At 43.2% G+C, this 21,527-nt stretch overlaps 1 protein-coding gene across 1 annotated transcript; it reads left to right on the forward strand.

Moving 5' to 3' along the window:
* The first annotated feature begins 4,686 nt into the window (after window positions 1-4,686).
* Window positions 4,687-21,009, forward strand: ITPRIPL2 (ITPRIP like 2). The gene is made up of 2 exons (XM_083153279.1): window positions 4,687-6,493; window positions 19,932-21,009. Exons 1-2 carry the CDS (start codon window positions 5,019-5,021, stop codon window positions 19,987-19,989), a joined length of 1,533 nt encoding a protein of 510 aa, XP_083009405.1. The 5' UTR covers window positions 4,687-5,018; the 3' UTR covers window positions 19,990-21,009.
* The last annotated feature ends 518 nt before the right edge of the window (window positions 21,010-21,527 follow it).

Consider the following 21,527-nt stretch of genomic DNA (forward strand, 5'->3'; position numbering starts at 1 on the left):
ATAAATAGTGAATAATCTGAAAAATCTGCCTCTGCTCCATCCACATCTCCCAGCCTGAAGGTGCCCATACACGCACCAATTTTGTGTTCTGTGCGTTTTGAACTTCAAGCTGCCATGCGATTTTGGCACTTTAAGTGGATGCGATGTGATGTGATGTACTGTACTTTGTGGGTGCGATGCAATTTCAGCCTTTTTTTTTTTAAAGTTGAGTTTCTAATGGGCATCGCATCGCATGTACTCCAAAACTGATGCGATGCGATGAAGCACAAAAAGTACTGCCTGCAGATACTTTTTGTGCTTTACAATATTGTACCCGCGGGACCCGCAGGTACAGGGTGCGATTTAAGCATGTATGGGCACCTTAACCCTTATTTTGCTTACCCTTTTACACCAGCACGGGAGCGCAGAAAACCCAGGAATGCAGGTAGTGTAAACACTCCCATTTGAAATGACCCGGGTCATGAGACCCAGCATTTCAACCTGAGTAGGGAGCAGGGTTCAACTCAGCTCACTGCGCAGAGTAAACGCGTAACCCGGGTTGATGCGACTCAGGACCCATTTACTGCAATGCAGTAGCGGGCACTTCGAGATGAGAGCGTCTCCCAGCGCTGGCTGAGGACCCGCCTCCGGTCACGTCATCCGGTAATATGTCAGGGGGGACTCCGGTGTAAAAGGGGTCACTAACCAGTTCGCTCCCAGGTACAAAATCCCAGCTTGTAAGTGTAAAAGGGGTATTAGCCTCCCCCTTCTGTGCCTCATTATCCCTGCGTGTGTCAGCCTCCACCCATCCCCATGTCTCGTAACCTTACCCAGTGTCTCGCAGGATCCCCCTCCACCTGTGTCTCTCAGTCTTCCCCACCCCACATCTTTCAGGTGCAATATTATAGCAATATTGGCTATATTGTACAGAGTCTGGCTGAAGATTAGCTCATAGACAACACTGTTGACAAAACAAATATGAAATAGGCGTATCACTATGTGTATTGAGTAAGGCGATTATCAGAGTACAAACAGTGCATGGAGGCTACACTGGTGAACTAGATGGGATCTCTCTGCAAGGGAATATTGGAGAGAAGTTACGGTACTTATGTAGTAGTAGGGCACCCACTAAGCAAATTGCTTAGCGGGCGATTCTGCGTAAGAAAATCGCATTGCATCACATGTGATTTTTGCGTGCGATGCGATTGCATGAGATGCGATTTTCCTATCTAATTTATTCACTTCACTCTGGCCGCGGGTGCGATTCGACCGCATGCAATCGCACCGCACGCAATTACACCGCACGCAATTGCACCGCAAAATTGCATGCAATCGCATGCGATTTTATAGGGTGCGATGCCATTGACTTTGCTATACATTTGTATGAGATGCAATGAGATTTAGGCACCCCACCCGCTATCCACGCCACCCCAAAGCATGGCGAGCGCAGCGGAACGCGTCCTCCCGACCTTTCCATACCCCCACTATCCACGTCGGCGTGGAGTTGATTTCATATAGTGTGGCGAGCGCAGCAAGCCACCGTGCCCGAAGCGTGGCGAGCCCCGCGAGGGGACGCGGAATACATTTAAGGTAATCCGCTTGGGGCTCGGTGGCGCGCTGCGCTCGCCACACTGTATATATATGGCTATGTGTATAGCAGCAGCCACCAATCCCCCATATAAATGCATAGCTGGCAGCTTGTACAGCCACCACATACTGTATATAGCAGCGTTTTTCAACCACTGTTCCGTGGCACACTAGTGTACCATGAGCTGTTCTCAAGTGTGACCCCACCCCAGATCTAGAGATGCCCAAACCAGTTTACAGCCACCACCAGTTCAACTGTTATTTACTGGTCTTTTCTTTTCAGGGGGGCGAGTGTAAAGAAGCCCCTTGCAGGCTCACCACGATGCGGACACGTTGGCTCGCTACGCTCGCCACAGGTTCTATTCTTCCTCTATGGGGGTCTTGGACCCCCACAAGGGAGAATAGCCCCTGTGTGTTGGCATCCCTTTTGTCGGAGCACCGGCAGTCGGATCCCGATGTTGGGATACTGACTGAGGGGATCCCCACTGTCAGAGTGTAATCTGGCACCCAGCCAGCAGTGTGTACAGCAACAGCCACCACGTACTGTATATACAGTAATACGCAGCTGGCAGTGTGTACAGCAGCAGCCACCACATACTGTATATACAGTAATACGCAGCTGGCAGTGTGTACAGCAGCAGCCACCATGTACTGTATATACAGTAATACGCAGCTGGCAGTGTGTACAGCAGCAGCCACCATATACTATATACAGCAATACACAGCGGACAGTGTGTACAGCAGCAGCCACTGCAAACTGTATATACAATAATACACAGCCGGTAGTGTGTACAGCAGCAGGCACCACGTACTGTATATAGAGTAATACACAGCCGGTAGTGTGTACGGGATGCAGTTAAGATCCCGGCGGTCGGGATCCCGGCATTCAGAATCCCGACGCCGGAATCCCGACCGCCGAAATGCCGACACTTTCTCCCTCCTGGGGTGTCCACGACACCCCTGGAGGGAGAATAAAATAGCGTGCCGAGCGTAGCGAGGCACCGGGCCCGCTGCGTGGCGAGCGCAGCGAGCCCGCAAGGGGGGGCGATCCACGTCCCCCCCTTGTCGGCATTTCGGCTGTTGGGATTCCGGCGTCGGGATTCTGAACGCCGGGATCCCGACCGCCGGGATTCAATACTGAATCCGTGTGTACAGCAGCAGACACCACGTACTGTATATAGAGTAATACACAGCTGGTAGTGTGTACAGCAGCAGCCACGTACTGTACAGTATATACAGTAAACAAAGCCGCAGTGTGTACAGCAGCAGGCACCACGTACTGTATATACAGTAGAGTAATACACAGCACAGCCGGCAGTGTGTACAGCAGCAGGCACCACGTACTGTATATAGAATAATACACAGCCGGTAGTGTGTACAGCAGCAGACACCACGTACTGTATATAGAGTAATACACAGCTGGTAGTGTGTACAGCAGCAGCCACGTACTGTACAGTATATACAGTAAACACAGCCGCAGTGTGTACAGCAGCAGGCACCACGTACTGTATATGGAGTAATACAGAGCCAGCAGTGTGTACAGCAGCCACGTACTGTATATACAGTATACACAGCCGCAGTGTGTACAGCAGCAGCCACCACATACTGTATATACAGTAATACAGAGCCGGCAGTGTGTACAGCAGCAGGCGCCATGTAATGTAGAGTAATACACAGCCGGTAGTCAGGGGCGGATTTAGGGGTGAGGGCACCCATAGGCACAACAATAACGGCAAATGTATTATTTTTATTGATTAGTTCTAAGCCCTCATTTGATAATAGCCAATTTAATAGAATAATGAAAAATCCACTAACTGTCACCTTTTATATCATGTATACATATTTACTATATAGGACAGTTACAGGAGCAGTATCTGCATGTCCTGTCCATTTACACTCTATTTAAGATGGAATATGATACAGTACAGTGGATATTTTGCAGTTAATGGTACATTTCATGCTGACAATACTATCACAAGCAAGCAAGTGCCGCCCCCAAACATGTGCCGCCCCTAGGCACGTGCCTCATGGGAAATTCGGCTCTGCCGATAGTGTGTACAGCAGCAGGCACCACGTACTGTATATACAGTAGAGTAATACACAGCACAGCCGGCAGTGTGTACAGCAGCAGGCACCACGTACTGTATATACAGTAATACAGAGCCGGCAGTGTGTACAGCAGCAGGCACCACGTACTGTATATACAGTAATACAGAGCCGGCAGAGTGTACAGCAGCAGCCACCAAATACTGTATATACTGTATACAGTAATACAGAGCCGGCAGTGTATACAGCAGCAGGCACCACGTACTGTATATACAGTAATACAGAGCCGGCAGTGTATACAGCAGCAGCCACCAAATACTGTATATACTGTATACAGTAATACAGAGTCGGCAGTGTGTACAGCAGCAGGCGCCACGTAATGTAGAGTAATACACAGCCGGTAGTGTGTACAGCAGCAGGCACCACGTACTGTATATACAGTAGAGTAATACACAGCACAGCTGGCAGTGTGTACAGCAGCAGGCGCCACCACATACTGTATATACAGTAATACAGAGCTGGCAGTGTGTACAGCAGCAGGCGCCACGTAATGTAGAGTAATACACAGCCGGTAGTGTGTACAGCAGCAGGCACCACGTACTGTATATACAGTAGAGTAATTCACAGCACAGCCGGCAGTGTGTACAGCAGCAGGCACCATGTACTGTATATACAGTAATACACAGCAGGCAGTGTGTACAGCAGCAGGCACCACGTATTGTATATACAGTAATAATACAGAGCTGGCAGTGTGTACAGCAGCAGGCGCCACGTAATGTAGAGTAATACACAGCCGGTAGTGTGTACAGCAGCAGGCACCACGTACTGTATATACAGTAGAGTAATACACAGCACAGCCGGCAGTGTGTACAGCAGCAGGCACCATGTACTGTATATACAGTAATACACAGCAGGCAGTGTGTACAGCAGCAGCCACCAAATACTGTATATACTGTATACAGTAATACAGAGCCGGCAGTGTGTACAGCAGCAGCAGCAGGAAGTGAGTATGAGAGCAGCAGGGAGGAGAACGAGAAGGAGTTCCCCTGGCTGAGCGGCGAGCGCTGCTGCTGCTGAGTGCCCTGCTGTGTATGTGCAGCGTGGCACTACTATTGACTGGGGATCCCGGCTGCTGCTGCCACCTCTCCAGCTGCGCCCCCTGGCACCGCACCCTGGCATTTCCTCTGAGCTCACTGAGAACATGACGCGGCTCCCACCAATCCCTCCTCGGGAAGAGGAAGTTTCGGAGTAACGGTCAGAGCCGCTAAAGCCGGGAAGCAGCACCCGAAGGAGGGTCCCCCCCGCCGGCACAAAGGCTGCGGGCACTGCCAGGGCTCGTGAGGAAGCTCTGCTGCTGCTGCCCGGCAGACGGACTATGGGGTGACATCGCGCTGCCCCGGAGCAGGATGACAGTATATTCACTGAATCTCAGGGTGTTCTGGCTGCTGGTGATCATCCTGCTGGCTGGCATCTGGTGCTTGTTCCTGGCTTTGGGGAGAAGCAGCCATGAGGAGGAACCCGGGGGCTGCCAGGACAACACACTCAGCAGCTGGCATCTGCTCCTCAAGCTTGGCATGGTGCTGCTGGTGTGCTATGTGGTGATCAGAGGCTGCTGCCCCTTCCAGCGGTGCCAGCCTGATGGGAACCACCTGAATGTGGGAAAGCAGCACCAGCAGCAGCTCAGGAAACATCTTCTGGACTCCTTCTATGAACAGCACATCAGGCTCTCCCCGCATGTTCTGGGCCACAGCAAGGCACATGTCAGCCAGATAGTGGGTGAGCTAATCAAAGTGGGCAAAGCCAAGCAGCAGGACACGGGCATTACATTCAGGGGGGACTTCGTACAGATTGGCAGTGCCTATGAGCAGCACAAAATCAACAGTCCAGACTGCTTTGACATACTGGTACCACTTAAGATGCCGCAGAGTCTTAAGCTGGAGCCGATTTTCGCAGGGTTGGGTAAGGAGTTAGTGCCCGCGCTTCGTGACTCTATGGTTTGTGAGGTGGTGGCACCAAAAAAGTCAGAGTGGGTGAAAACCTTCAAGCAGTTCAGTGATTCCTTTTGCATGGAGGCAGGCCTTGGGCACCAGTTGTCATCCACTTCTGTCCTCAAGTGGTTTCACTGGAAGATACAGCGATGTCTCAATGTCATCAGGTACCAGTTTCAGGAGAGGTGCCACATTACGCTATCAGTGTCTGATGATAAACTCATCCTGAAAATCCTTCCCAGGTCAGACTATGTTTGCTGCCATATCTCCATGTCTGTGAGACTTATACCGGCCTTTAACTTGGGAGACCCTGTGTACCTAATTGCCCAACCATGGGGAAGCATTCCCTTCCAGGATAAATTACAGCTGGATCCTTATTGGGGCATTAACTTTTCCAAATACGAGCAAAAGTTATTAAACTGGTTTAAAGACCAGGCCCCCTCCAACTCTTGTCACTTGAAGTGCCTACAGATCATGAAGAGCTTGAGGGACCTGACTGCAAAGACATTCCAGTCTTCCTTCTCTTCTCAGTGGAAAGCCATTTTCTCATCCTACAACTTGAAAACAGCACTTTTCTACCTATTCCTTAAAATACCTTTTGAAAAGTGGGAGGACTCATTACTGATGGAGAGGATGGCCGACTTCTTTACGCTCTTGAAGGAATGTTTGCAAAACGAGGCCTTAATGCATTTCTTCCTTGGTAACAGCAGCTTACCTAATTGTATCAATCTGCCAAAAATGTTCAAAGAAGCTCCGCCAGTAAACCTACTTGATGGATATGGGCCTAACTTGTTGGATCAAGCATGTTTCCAGCTCCTTAATCTATGGGTTCAAATGCCCCGGATCCTGCGGATGAGTTCGACACCAAAAACCTTTATCAGGGAGTCTATCAGGTGCAAACACACGCATCTCTGAGCTAAATACCAAAATAAAAGGCCAAGATGAATTATTCCTTGCACAAAAAAATGCATTTGAAAAGTTGTGTAAGCAGGCAATTCATTCCAGTCCTGTGCAATGCAGAAAATGTTTAGGAATATTTGCTGTGATTAATTTCCTTTTTCTAGAATCCAAGTGCATGATTGTGCTATTAGGTCATTGATAAAGTAAACCTTTTTCATGCCAAGGAGATTATTAATAGGTTTTGGCACACGTTTGTGGTACTACATACTGTAAAGTGCTGTGAAACACATTTGTGTAGCATTTGTTATTGAATTAATATTTTACAGTTAAACTGTGAAAGTTTTATAATCTACTATGGTTATCATGAACCTTTTGTTACAAGGGACACCTAATAGAGAAAATGGTTTATTTATCAAGCAGTGGGGCAGCCATTTTTTTTGCTGAATTAAGTCTAAGGGGGTAATTTATGGGCAACAAATCAGAATCTACTTATTTATATAGCACCTTCTAGAAAATAGAATTTGATTGATTGTCCATAGCAACATCCCATGTGAACAGAACTCCCTCCTTAGTAAATTTCTCTCTATCACTTCTCGATACCTCAGGGATGGCAATTGTTAGCCTGCCAGCATAGCTCCATTGCCTGTAGGTGACTTACAATTTAAATATACAAATTGTGGGTGTGTATATGACAATTGGTTTTAACTGGGTTACTTCACTTAAAAATTATTTTCTAAACACTTCTGTTGTCGTTTTGTATACCTGTGTATTTTTCAGCTTTTACCCACACCCTATGCTGCAACACGCAAGTATTTAAATGGTTGAGAAGCAGGCCTAAAGTGCAAATCAGACGCAAGGTCATGTGACAGTTTTATTTAACTCCTTGATGACGGTAGTCATGTAAAGTTTTCTATAAATCTGCATTGATGAAATGTAACCGTCCATTTAAAAACAAATGAAAAAGCCAGATTACAGGATTACATTATTGGGTAGGGTCATTAGGTTGACATGGGGAAGGTCAACAGTCGAAAGGTCAACATGGGGTCAACACTTTTTTGTCCCGAATGTGGACATGGACACTGAAATGTAGCACCGCGTCTCTACGCTCGGCACACTAGTATTTGAACTTAAATGTGAAGAAAGACACACAGACAGTATGCAAACCTGACACAGCGCTTTGCTGCAGTGTATTTCTAGAACGTGATTGCTCAGCTTACTGATGGTTTGTTTGCATTTGTCCACATACCTGAAATTTCAGGTCTTTTTATTGTATAGTGCCAGCCATATAACGCAGAGCTGAGCTGCAAAAGGTGGAAACACTGACTTATAGGGCCTACTAGCAGTGCTGCATCGTGCCTACAGGCCAGTGCAAAATTAATCCAGTAGTAATTGAGGCCCAGATGGTGTACAATTTGTGGTCTTCTTACCTTAATGCTTTAAGTCCTTATAGTGATCACTATGGGCAGATTTATCAAACCTTTTAAGATAAAAAGTAAAGTTGCCTGTAGCAGCCAATCAGATCCAAGCTATCATATGCAGTACATTCTATAAAATGATAGAACCTGATTCATTGCAGTTGGCAACTTCTTCATATGTATTCTTTAGATTTAGAAGGATTTGATAACTCTTCCCCCTAACGGTAGATTTTCTTGAGCTTCTAAAAAGGAAAAATGCAGGTGTTCCCATATCAACCAATCAGATTGTATCATTTTCTAAAATGTACTCTAGTGGGTGCCGGATGACCTCCTGAAAGTTGGGATTACGATGGTCAGTATACCAACATCGAAATCCCGATTGTTAAATGCCTGACAATCGTGATTCCCGACTTACAGGGGATATTTTCCCTCATGCAAGAGGGAGAATAGAACCTGCGGCAAGCGCAGCGAGCCACTGAGCCCACAGAGAGTGATGAGAGTGATGGTGCGAGCGTCAAGCCCGCAAGGGGCTTCGGTGCACTAGCCCCCCCCCCGGTCGAAGTACCGGAAGACGCAAATCCGATGACCGTATATGGACCGTCTGAATCCCTGCTGCGGGTTGCTATAGCACACCCGCTAGAGTAATGACAACTAGAATCTTATTGGTTATTATATGCAACACCTACACTTTCTCATCTAGAATGTTTAGTAAGCAGAGTTAACTAAATCAAGTATGAATGGCTCTTGTAGCATGTCATAAGGCCCTGACTTCTCCGATGGGTGGCAGCATCACATACGATATATATCGTATGTGGTCCTTTGCATACAATATCTCAAATGTGATCCTATTCCACGCTGCCAAAAGGCTGTCCAAGTAGGAGGAGGTCTGTTCTCCAATTCAATGCGCACTGGACTGCCCATCGGATCGCATGTTGAACGCAAGCCATTTGGCCACCTTTCACCCGATTTCTCAGCCTGGTCTTTGGAATCTGGTGAAAAGTGGCCAAATCGCACTAGTGTATGGCCAGCTTTATTCCCACACTCAGTAAAGAATGTAGGCTGCACTGACCGCCTATATGTGATTATTTTCTACATAGGAATCATTGCTGTCTTTAGTGCATGTACGCTGTGCATTACATAAACATGAGTGCAACTCAGCAGTGCACCATGGACACCACATGGAAAGTGCATAGTGTACATATACGGGCCCTACATAACCATAAATGTATCTCACTGTTACTTTCTGGGATATAAATGCTTTATAACAAGAGCCCATAAGGTATGCAAAACTTTGTCAGAGTAATACAGGTACAACATCAATTTTCCGGCAACTGTCGGCCCGGCACCTCTTTTAATCCGGACACATCAGGTGCTGGGGGGTTAGGATTCGGGATGCTTTAGAGGGCAGTGGAAGGAAGTGGCACTGCTGGTGGGAGAGGCAGTTGCACTGCAGGAGGGTAGGAGAAGTGGAATTGCTAATGGACAGAAGGAGCCGTGCTGCAGGGGAGGGGGAGCTAGACTGTGGAAGGGAGTAGCAGGTTGAAGATGGACTGTGGGAGGGAGTCGCGGGGTTGCGGTGGGGGGGGGGGGGGGTGCGGGGATACCAGTGATAATACAGGAAAATGTGTAATCTGCCACCGTGCTGGTACCCAGGGTGCCAGATTATTGGTTGTGTACCTGTATAAGCTAAAAGCAACCTACATTTACACCATGTTAGCATGGCCTGTAAAATGGCTGCTTCCTTCTTTCCTGTAACTGTCACTTTGTGTACTAGTTAAAAGTTGATTGTAAGTGCGCATGCAAAAAAATTTCCTCAATGATGCCTATGAATTAAACAGGATTTACAAATATACTGTAGGGCTCAATTCAATTGTTTTTTAAAGCAGCACAAAATAATGGATGCCCGACAGAGCAATTCAATTGGTTTTAGGTGGCCATTAATTATTGCACTTTAGCCGCATAAGGCAACAAAACCCTTCTGGTTCTGGCACCCAAACCACAGGCTTTTCGCCACTTCATGAAGCTGTAAACAGAAATTTTTCCTATGGTGGCATTTACGCCTGAACAGAGTTAAAATTGAATTACTCCTTCAAGTGTCCACTAATTACCTGCTGCTTTAAAAACAATTGAATTCCCCTGATAATTCCACTATAATTTGACTTGTATACAAAGTCGTGTTATTTTCATAATATGGCTTCCCTATAACAACCATTTGAATATATGAGTTCATATATTCAGATAGTTGTTATGTGGTAGCTATATTATGATATCCAATCCAATTTGGTGTAAAGGGGGGCAAGTTGCTGCCCATGTTCACCCCCCTCATGGACCTTTCTTGCCCCAGACCCAAATATTTTATCTTTTCTGGCGGTACCATAAGTGTAGCATATAGCTGCAGTTATTGATGTTGTGTGGAGACCTGCAGCAGGATTGGGTACTTATGTATTATCTGGGCGCCCGATTTTTTCCTTTCATGCCACTACTTAAGGCATGCGATCCGATGCGATTTTTCATTGTAAAGACCCGATTTTTTATTGTATAGTCAACCATGGGTGATTTCATACCCCTACTATCCAACTACGCATGGAGTTGATTTTATATAGTATTCTGCGTCCCCTCGCAGGGCTCGCTGCACTCGGCACACTCCGGGCTCGGTGGCTTGCTGCGCTCACCACACTATATAAAATCAGCTCCATGCGTAGTTGGATAGTGGGGGTATGAAATCACCCATGGGTGACTATACAATTAAAAATCGGGTCTTTACAATGAAAAATCGCATCGCATGAATTGTATGCAACTATATTGCATGCGATGCAATGCCATGAAAAAATCGGGCGACCAGATATTACATAAGTACCCAGGATTGACCCCCAGAGCGAAAATATTTTTATTTGGTGATTTAACACAATTGGACAATTGCGCTAATTCATATAGAAGTGTCAGATTACTGTTATTTTTATGAAGAGTTGTACACAACAATAAACTAAAAGATAATTGGTGCATAAAATTGTTTCATTATAAAACAGCTATATTTCTCCACTAAAGTGTAAAACAAGGTACACATTTTGTGTTTTTTTATTTATTTAAGGGTATATTGTCAAACATTATTTAATAGAATATGTTCCTTTTTTTTTATCTCCACAATATGTGTACTTACTGTATATATAAATATAAAAGTACATATACATGGCAACAAAATAAGACAAAGTAACTTGATAAAAATGGCACTTAATTTTAATAAACATTGGGACTGAAAAAAAAACGATTATGACTGAAAAAAAAAAGATTATGATAAAATTGCTGTTGTCACTGACAACAGAGGAGCCTTTGTTAAAATATCTTATCTATGAAAGAAAACACATTTTTAACTTTTATTTGTTTTGCATCCATGTTTCATAAAGTTATATAATTGATACCTGCATTAACAAGCCTTTATTTTTTTGGCCTATAACAAGTTCACCTGTCACTTAACCAATAGCCATTAGGAAACAATGGGGGGGGGGGGGGGGGGGTATTCAATAGTTTGCTGATTAGTATTCCATCACTGGGTGTTTTTGCCCGTTTTTTAGTTAATTTTCACTGATATGTTTCACTTTTTTGGGCGGATTGGGATTGGCAAAAACGGCGGCAAAACGGACGAAAACAGCCGCACATTTGCCAATATATGTGAATTTATGGCAATTTCGTTGATCCATGTAGTTTTCCCCAATGCTGGATTTTACTCCCAGGCAAAAAAATCTGCACTGCGATTAAATAGGGCAAGTTGAATTGAGTTGAAAAATTAGCCCAGGATTGAATATCCCCCAATGTGTCTCAGATTTTAGTGTTATACATTTCCAGTAAATTCTCATGGATGTTGGCTTAGCCCACAAAAAATGTCTGCCATTACTATATGTTGGCGATAGGTAACTTTGGTATAATAGTGCAATGCCAACTCTGCCTGTTACCGTTATATTGTATGACCGTTTTGTCCGTACATGAATATGGCCATAATTAACATAGGCAATGCTTTGTCACTCAGGATGAGTACCCGCATCTTATGTGGGGCATAATACTATACTGTATGTGTGGTGAGCTATATCTGCAGACACAGATCAGGGACTATCGTCATTTGACAGTATTAAAAAAACAAAACATTTTTGCCATTTTGTTAATTTTTGCCATCATCAAGCCCATAAACTGTATGTAAATATATTCATGGGGAACTTGCTTGACTTAGTTATGAACAAATCCAGGACAAAAGCATTATGTGTTAGATCAGCTAATTTATGAAGGACTGAACTGTATATCGATTATTATAAAATTTTCTGACGTGTTTAGTTATTACTTACATGCTTTGTTACATCCGTCTGTGCTATTTTATAACAATAATATTTTTGCATTTTAAAATACCTCATTTTTATAAAAAGTTTCACATGGCTAATATATTTTGTATAATATAGTATATTTCCTATAATCCTGTCAGATTTATTTCTCTAACTATATCTTTATCATTTCTAATTTTATATGTCACATGTTTAAGTGTTTATGGAATGTAATTTTAGGTTTTGATTGCAAAAGGCTTTCAAATCTTTACAATGCTATACTGTAATAATTGAGCATTTTAAAGTAAATGTGTTTTACATGGTTTATCTTGCTGAGTAAATCAGAGGTACTTTGTTCAATAATTACTATTTTGTAACTCAAGTTAGTGTTCAAGTTAGTTTTCTGCTTTCACAGGGTGGCACTGTCCAATTTCTTTCCATGCTATATATTTTTACAGAGATGCTGTTTACATTTCGCTAAAGACAGAAAACAGCATTCTGGCACAAGTTTAGGTTGATTTCTGCTTGCACCTTCAGAAGGGTGCAAAAAGAAATCCTCTGGTTGGACATAACAGCGCTCTCAATTGAATAGCTTCAGGAGCTCCTTCCCAGCACTATTCATATCACATTGAATTGACCCCTAGGACAAGTTGGGTGAGATTTAATAGGATGAGAGAATCAGAAAGTTAGAGATTTGGTAAGAATTCGCCAGGTTTTTTTTAAAGCGGCAATCATTTACACTGCAAACCCAGTTTGATTTTGCAGTGTAAATGATTGCCGCTTTAATAAAAAACGGGAGACTTTTTACCAAATCTCTCACTTTCTGAATCTTTCAGCCTATTAAATCTCACCACTGTGTCAAATGCAGGACACTATGGGCCTTATTCTGGTTCACTTGCAAAAGCAAATTCTCTTTCTAATGGACAAAACCATGTGCTATGTTGGTGGGGTAGATGTAACGTGCAGAGAGTTAAATTTGGGTAAGTTATTTTGTTTCTGTGTAGGGTAAATACTGGCTGCTTTATTTTAAACTGCATTATAGATATCAGTTTGAAGTAAAAACCCCACCGAAATCTAACTCTTTCACATGTTACATCTGCCAGAACCAGAATCGGGCCCTATATATGACCATTTTAAAATCTTGTCCAACGCAATGCTGTCATATTTACCCAAGCATGCCAATCGTCTTGGGGTCACATACATGGATGAAAGTACTGTATTTTTAATCAGCATTAGTAGAAATTTAGAAATGCAGATGTATGCATTTGCTGATTTAATGGACTGTGCCATTTAATGAAGTGGACATATACATATACAGTCTAACGTGGTCATTCAGCTTAAACCAAAATATGTCTGGAACATTAAACCTAAACTTACAATACCGGGTTTTGTAATTCTGATATTTGCTGGTTCACATATATTTGAGGGGGAGGGGGGGGGGGGGGGGGGGTTGTTCAATATTAACCACATAGTAACCAGTGTTCTCCCAAAAGAAATAAGACCAAAGATTACAAATGTTTTTAGTTCTGAGGATAATGTTACATGGTATAATGTATTTAAACACATATTATAAAAAAAATATATATATTTTTATGTAATATTGCACTTTTATTGTTATTTTGTCTAAAATGTACATAGATGACTACATTATGTCACAACTGAAATAAAAAGTATTGATAAAGTGTAAATGTTCTTTAATTTTACTAATGCCACTGAATCACTAATTGTGAAAATAACTGAATTCATTTTAATGGCAAGAGTTCGAAAAATCATTCTCAAATGTTTCTTCATTGCTATTGTGCTGTTGCAGTATTTGAATGAGCCTATAGTGTCTTAGTGTATGCCATGGCGAAATGCAGGGTACACAGCTGACAACAATACCAACCGGCAGACCCGGCAAACGTGTGACCGGCTCTGGTAAACATTCTCACTCACCAATCAGCTGCACAATATGTCTGGCAAGACATCACAACTGGGCGGCCATTTTAATATGTCCTGCCAGATGTGATTTCATGGTTGCTGGTTCCTGTAGCCAGCCTTTAGGCTGGTTAGTTGGCTGAACACACACACACAGACATACAGTATCACATCTGCGTGCAGCACATCCAATGCAATATATGTGTGACTTATGTTGTTCAAAGATGTATTGTGTGTGTGTGTGTATAGACTAGCCCATATACTTAGTATTATAAGGTTCTTCAGTGGTACAAATTATATATTGCATAGTGGGGATTTTGCTATAAGTGTTCATTAACACAGTTAGGGCTATATTTACTAAAGTTTGGGTTTTTAGAAGTGAAGATATTGTGCATAGCATACAATCAGATTCTACTTTACATTCATCTAGAACCTTCTACAAGGTAATAAGTCGAATCTGATTGTTTGCTATGGCAAGCTTGAGAAAACTTCTGGTAATAGTTTGGCATACAGATACAATGGGCAGTATGCCATACCCCTTTGCAAACCCAGAGCTGCTCCAATCAGGGCAGTCTGTGGGGACAGATCTCTTGTATCTTGGTAAAGATGTATATCACTGATCAATGTTGCAATGTTAGTAAATGGCCTTCAGAATCGCAGACATAGGGACTATGGGGGTTATCCAGACCTGATTGCACAGCTGCTACTTTGAAGAGCTCTGCGATCAGGTATTCGCCCTGTGATCAGGTAATCGCCGCCCAGCCAGAGTGAATCCCACCCTGTACAAGACAGTGATAAACCTGCGAAAATTTTGCAGCCCTGCGATTAGCTGCAAATTCATTTGCATGCACTCACCAGAAAAATGATTTTTGTAGTGTGTACAGTCTGTGTGTACAGGCGGCTGCCATAGAAACAGGCTGTGCGGACTTCCCTTGAAACTTCTGGGTACGCCTGGAATTATATATATCAAATGATATGGAGGGGGCGCTCCGCACTGAACTGGTATGCCGAGGACCTGCTATTACCAAATACTGGGGGTAGTAGCTCCCCCAGTCAAGAAACACACAAAAAAACAATAGATAGCAGCGCTAAACAATGGGATTAACATAATAACAAATTTTATAAATCATAAATCCAAGATAAAAAAAAATCATTGTTGAAATACACTCAGGAATAGTCAATTGAAATATAACATGTTTGAATATTAGTGTGATACTGTATATTCACCCATAGGTTCCACATATACGTGCTGAGGAGTAAGTTCGTGCAAATGGAGTCCATTCCTACTAAGCCCAATCCAATGTCATTTAGTGGTATTGATACTGATTAGTGAATATCCAGGTACCTCAAAAGTAGGCCCGGTCCGGTTTCAATATAATCATGGCTGGCACACTGATGGCCCACTGATGTGTTTCACTGCTTCAACATGGGGAATGGGACAGAGTATCTGTGCACTAGTACCACGTGTAGTTTTGAGGTTTTATGCATTTAGTATATGATGATCCACAATTTAGATATTATACCTCAGCACTATTGAGTGTTGTGGATGTGCTCCCCTGAGCGTAATATACAATGCAGACAAAAGAGAAAAAGCACTCTCTTTTTTGGGGGGCACGCTTTTTATTTTTTTGGTACTTGTTTCCTAGCACGGCGCCCATCGTGTCCCATCGCATACCTTAACTTAAGGTATGCGATGGGACCCGACGGACCCTATTTCGGGCTTTTTTTAGGTTTCCCGACAAATGTAAATGCAAATGCCCCCCCCCCCATTATTAATGCCACCCCTCGATGACCGCCAACCCGAAGCGTGGCGAGCGGCAGTGGTACGCGTCCTCCGACCTTTTCATACCCCCATGTAACCGTGTTGACTTTTAGTCTTGGGTAAACTGTTTGTCTTCTATGTATATGTGTGTTATATAGCTCTATATCTGTTTTATAAGAATGTCTCTGTATCTTTGTAGTTACCATTGTTCATACATAGACTAGTAGCTATAGTGTGTTAATCAGAATTTAGACTGCCATTGTGTTACAGGAGAAGCCAGACAATACCGTTATTTGATGTAAACATATACAGGTTTACAGAGCTCAAGTACTGTAGAATCTTGTCCAAGTTCAAATATACCAAAGCATTTGACAAGATTCACCACAATTCTAAGTACACAGACATGAAGGAATTAGAATTCTATACAACAATGGGATTGTCAATAGGCATTCATTAATCAAGGTCTCCAAGTTAATGTATATGTGGATATGATCCCTTGACAACCACCCTGGATTTAGTTTAAATACAGGGTCACTACAGACTGATTTTGAGCTTCCATTGGACCTAAGATTGAGGACAGGGTGCTTGTGACTGACCACAGATCCAGGACTACACAGTGAGAGGAGGCTCCCTGGAAATACACCCTATGTTTGGACTCTCTTGTTTGGACTGGCTATCTCTTGTAACAGCATTTGAGGAACGTGGTATAAGTATAATTTCTTGTTTGTTAATGATTTTGTAAATAAATAATTGTTAAACTGTATTGAGGTGTCCTTGATTCTCACTATACTTCCGATACAATAGTTCCACTGGGAACAAAATTTGGTGTCAGAAGTGGGATCGGAAGATTTATAGTGATCAGTAGACCCAATACAGTTTAATACAGTGCCCTCTGACTCATTGCTATATGAGAGAGGCTTATGTGATTTATTTAAAAAATCATAGTGTATGTTTGTCTGTCATTGTTGCCCTGTGACTCATTGATATGAGTAAGGTTTTGTGATTTAGTGGAAAATTCACAGTATATCATTGATCAGTTGCTGGATCATATTGTAGGAGTGATCAGTTGTTGGATCACTGTGTCTAGGTGTGCCTTATTTGAATATTGTTCCTTGTAACAATCATCAAAAATGATGTCTTGGTTTAAGGCTAAAATTGAAAAAGTTAAGGCTGTAAATTTACCATCATGGGTGTCAAGATATGGTCACTGGATCCCATGTATGCGTGAAGCATGTAAATATGTAACCTTGGTCCGTTTAGCAGACCCCAGAAATGCTGTTGTAAATATTGATTTAAGCAAAATGAAAAAATCTGAACAAGTACAATGTGCCCATGTGTTATCTATGTGTGCTCAGGCATTGTTTGCAACAGAGGAAGAAGTGGTACAGTTAACTGATGAGAATACTGCATTGAAAGAACAACTAGCGGTCTTACGTACTTGTGTTAGAGATCAGGGGACAGAGATTGAAACTGTAAAAAATAATGCCACACAATATGTTGTAAATGTATTGAACCACAAACAATTGAACAGAGGAAGGCAAGCAGTTGATCCTCTACTTATTAGAACTGTTGTAGAAGGAAACAATTGGGATGGTTTGTGTAGAATAGACCCAGAGGAGTTCACACATGATGGTAATGAGTTTGAGAATGGTTTACAGTTACGCCCCGTGACCACCTCCAAAGTGATTTCCCGTAAGAAGCATAAAAATGATAAAAAGGAAAATGTGTCAGGTAATACTGCTTCCACCAGTGCAGATCTGGCAGAGAGTGAGGAATCAGAAGAAGAGGGCAATAACACCACCACAGAGACCCGCAATTATTCCCCTAGTGAAATAACTGACATGGTTGCAAAATACAGGCAGCAAAAGGGACAGGGACTTTTACAATGGGTTCTACAAATATGGGATAATGGAGGAGACTCCATAATGCTGAACACCACTGAGGCATTGGGGTTGGGTTCTATCTGTGCAGACCCACGAGTCAGACGGCAATTACAAAGTCCCAAAGTTGGATTACATGTCCGTTCTTTGTTGTATAGGGTGAGAGAGGGAATAGCTTCTGTGTATGACCATCCCTCTGACCTCATTCCTAATGACCATTGGCCAGATTTGTGTGCAGGGATTGAATGGTTGAGAGTGCTGGCATGTATGACTGCTTTTCAGAAAATTGGGGAAGGGAATCAGGTTGAAGTGGATTGGGAAGGTCCTGATATGACTCCTGTCACACAGCGTATGATTACTCTCTTTCTGCAAGCAGCCCCATTGCATTTGAGAATGTCTTTGTTCACTCTTTTCCCTGCCACAGCTAAGCAGGTTTCTGTCTTTGAAACAATTACTGTACTAGAGCAGATGAGTTTGTTGCACTCTAAGAAAATAGCCCCAGACAAAGTATTCCAAGCTAGGGCATTGGCCACACCTCCTAATCAGTACAAAAGTAAGACACTGCATGGTAGACCCCCCAATAGATACAGAAGTAAACGTAGTCAAATGTTTTCTGATCTGTTGAATGCTGGGGTTCCAAAAGATAAGATTGATGGTATTGCGAATGATGCTATGTTTGAAATGTGGGAAAAGATTCAGTCTAAGCCTAAAAGGGAACCAGCTATTAGACAAAATAAGGAAATGGGGGAGGTGGTACAGTTTACACAACCCTTTGCCGACACAGCCAAAAGCCCTTATGCAGAGGCACAAGAAATGCTAAGGGGTGTGACCCAAGGGGATTGGAACACTTGGAATCCTCTCTGGCCACTGTCACAGGCCCAATGACAGAGAGCGGGTGGGCAGTGAACATGGACAAGATGTAGTGCCCCGCAGAGACTAACATTTCTGGCTATGAATTGGAGTGGCCCCCAACACATCATAAGTTAAACACATCTAGAGACATTATCCCAGATGAAACCAAGGCACCACTCTTGAAAGGACCTTGAAAGGACTTTCCTAACCACATATACTTCTCTCCAGCATGTGGAGAGCACAACCAGTCACCATACGCACTGACCTCCCTTATTGCAGGATGGGTGAGGCGAGAAGCACTTGAATTATATTCTGTTGTAGCAAAAAAAGCCTACTCTATATAAAAGTGGTGCTTATCAGATGAGGAGAAGATAATTGATTTGTTGACAGATGTCTCCTCTACCCTGACACAGAGGGGCAGGACTTGGGCTGCTGCAGCATTTCATCCTGTAATGGAAGAAGTTATATATTGAAATGGAGAAGGAGGATCCAGGCAATATGCAGAACTGCAAGCTGTACTGATGCTGACGCAAGAGCCAGGTGGTCCTTTGATAATCTACGCTGACAGTTGGGCCCTGTACAAAGGTCTGACTATTTGGATGCCCTCATGGAAGAAGGAAGTTTGGAAAATCCATTCCAAGCCTACATGGTGTGGACCTGAAATATGGAATCAAAACTGGAACCACAGCTCATCCAGGTCTATCTCCATTGGACATGTAAATGCGCACACAGATTTTCCAACGAATGATACAGCTGATGGCATACAAATTAAATCAGACACTCAATCTCCAGCAGAGGAAAATATTGACATACAATCTGGGACAGTGGGCACATGAACAATGTGGACATGAAGAGTTATATGGCTGGGCAAAGGAGTACCATGGGTATTGGGTGTACCACATATCCTGTTATTTAATTGCATCTTGTTCAATAGAATGAATGGCCTCCTTAAGGAACACCCATGCATATCTTGAAGGGTTGGGACAGTGTCCTACAGGAGGTACTATGCTGTTAAATGAAAGGGACTTTCTGGATCCATTACCTTTTTCAGAGATTGTTAGTGCCCCCACCACCAAGACCACCTCACTGTGTCACACCTTGCGTACCAGCTTCCTGGTGGGAGGGTGTGGATTTAACCAAGTGGCAACCAGGTTGGGAAAAATAAGGGGCAAATATTAGCATTAGGGTGAGGAATCTACTATGTTTTGGTTGATGGTGATGCTTATTCAGTGTATTTTAATGCCAATGATTTGTACCCCAGAGAGTGCTGATAGAAATTAACATTTGTTTATTTTTCCCAGGAGGTTGAGCCAAGATGTATGCTGGCCTGATGGGATCCCACCATGCCAAGGTGTATGATGCTGTTGGAAAGGCACACCATTTATGGTATTCGATTAATCTCTTGGATTATGCTTCAGCAACACAGAACGGGCCAAACAGTGACTTTGGAAGTAATTTTGACTAGATCCATTAGATAATAACAAGAACTGGATTCAGATTGGGGGAAACAGAATGTTTGATTTGCATTCACTCCCCAAGTTCATCAAAGACTTTTCCATAGCTGGGAAGAATAGATCCAATGGAAAGGAGGATGGCAATTTCCCTAAAATGTGACATCAAAATAATTTTTGTTCTAATTATTGTTTATGTTGTGATTACATTAGTATATCTATTGTGTAAATATTGTAAGGCTATATAATGCAAAGAAGATTTGCCACTCACGGGGCAATATGATAATAACCCCCAATAATACATAGAAGCCAAGGGTGGATTGTAACCGTGTTGACTTTTAGTCTTGGGTAAACTGTTTGTCTTCTATGTATATGTGTGTTATATAGCTCTATATCTGTTTTATAAGAATGTCTCTGTATCTTTGTAGTTACCATTGTTCATACATAGACTAGTAGCTATAGTGTGTTAATCAGAATTTAGACTGCCATTGTGTTACAGGAGAAGCCAGACAATACCGTTATTTGATGTAAACATATACAGGTTTACAGAGCTCAAGTACTGTAGAATCTTGTCCAAGTTCAAATATACCAAAGCATTTGACAAGATTCACCACAATTCTAAGTACACAGACATGAAGGAATTAGAATTCTATACAACAATGGGATTGTCAATAGGCATTCATTAATCAAGGTCTCCAAGTTAATGTATATGTGGATATGATCCCTTGACAACCACCCTGGATTTAGTTTAAATACAGGGTCACTACAGACTGATTTTGAGCTTCCATTGGACCTAAGATTGAGGACAGGGTGCTTGTGACTGACCACAGATCCAGGACTACACAGTGAGAGGAGGCTCCCTGGAAATACACCCTATGTTTGGACTCTCTTGTTTGGACTGGCTATCTCTTGTAACAGCATTTGAGGAACGTGGTATAAGTATAATTTCTTGTTTGTTAATGATTTTGTAAATAAATAATTGTTAAACTGTATTGAGGTGTCCTTGATTCTCACTATACTTCCGATACAATAGTTCCACTGGGAACACCCCACTATCCACGTCGCAGTGGAATTGACTTTACATAGTGTGGCGAGCCACCGAGCACGAAGCGTGGCGAGCGCAGCGAGCCCTGCTACGGGCCGCGTAATATGTCTGAAGTAATGTGCGTCCCCTCGCGGGGCTACCTGCGCTCACCACACTTCAGGCTCGGTGGCTCGATGCGCTCGCCACACTATATAAAATCAACTCCACGCCGACGTGGATAGTGGGGGTAGGAAAAAGTCGGAGGACGCGTACCGCCGCCCCTCGCGGGCTCGCTGTGCTCGCCACGCTTCGGGTTCACGTTGATCGTGGCGTGGCGTTAACAATGGGGGGGGCATACAATGAAAAATGGGGTCCGGGGGGCATTTAACATTGGGGCCAATGTAAAATCGGGTCTCAGGGAC

This window comes from Crinia signifera, chromosome 7 (assembly GCF_055691185.1).
Source record: "Crinia signifera chromosome 7, ASM5569118v1, whole genome shotgun sequence".
Lineage (NCBI taxonomy): Eukaryota > Metazoa > Chordata > Amphibia > Anura > Myobatrachidae > Crinia > Crinia signifera.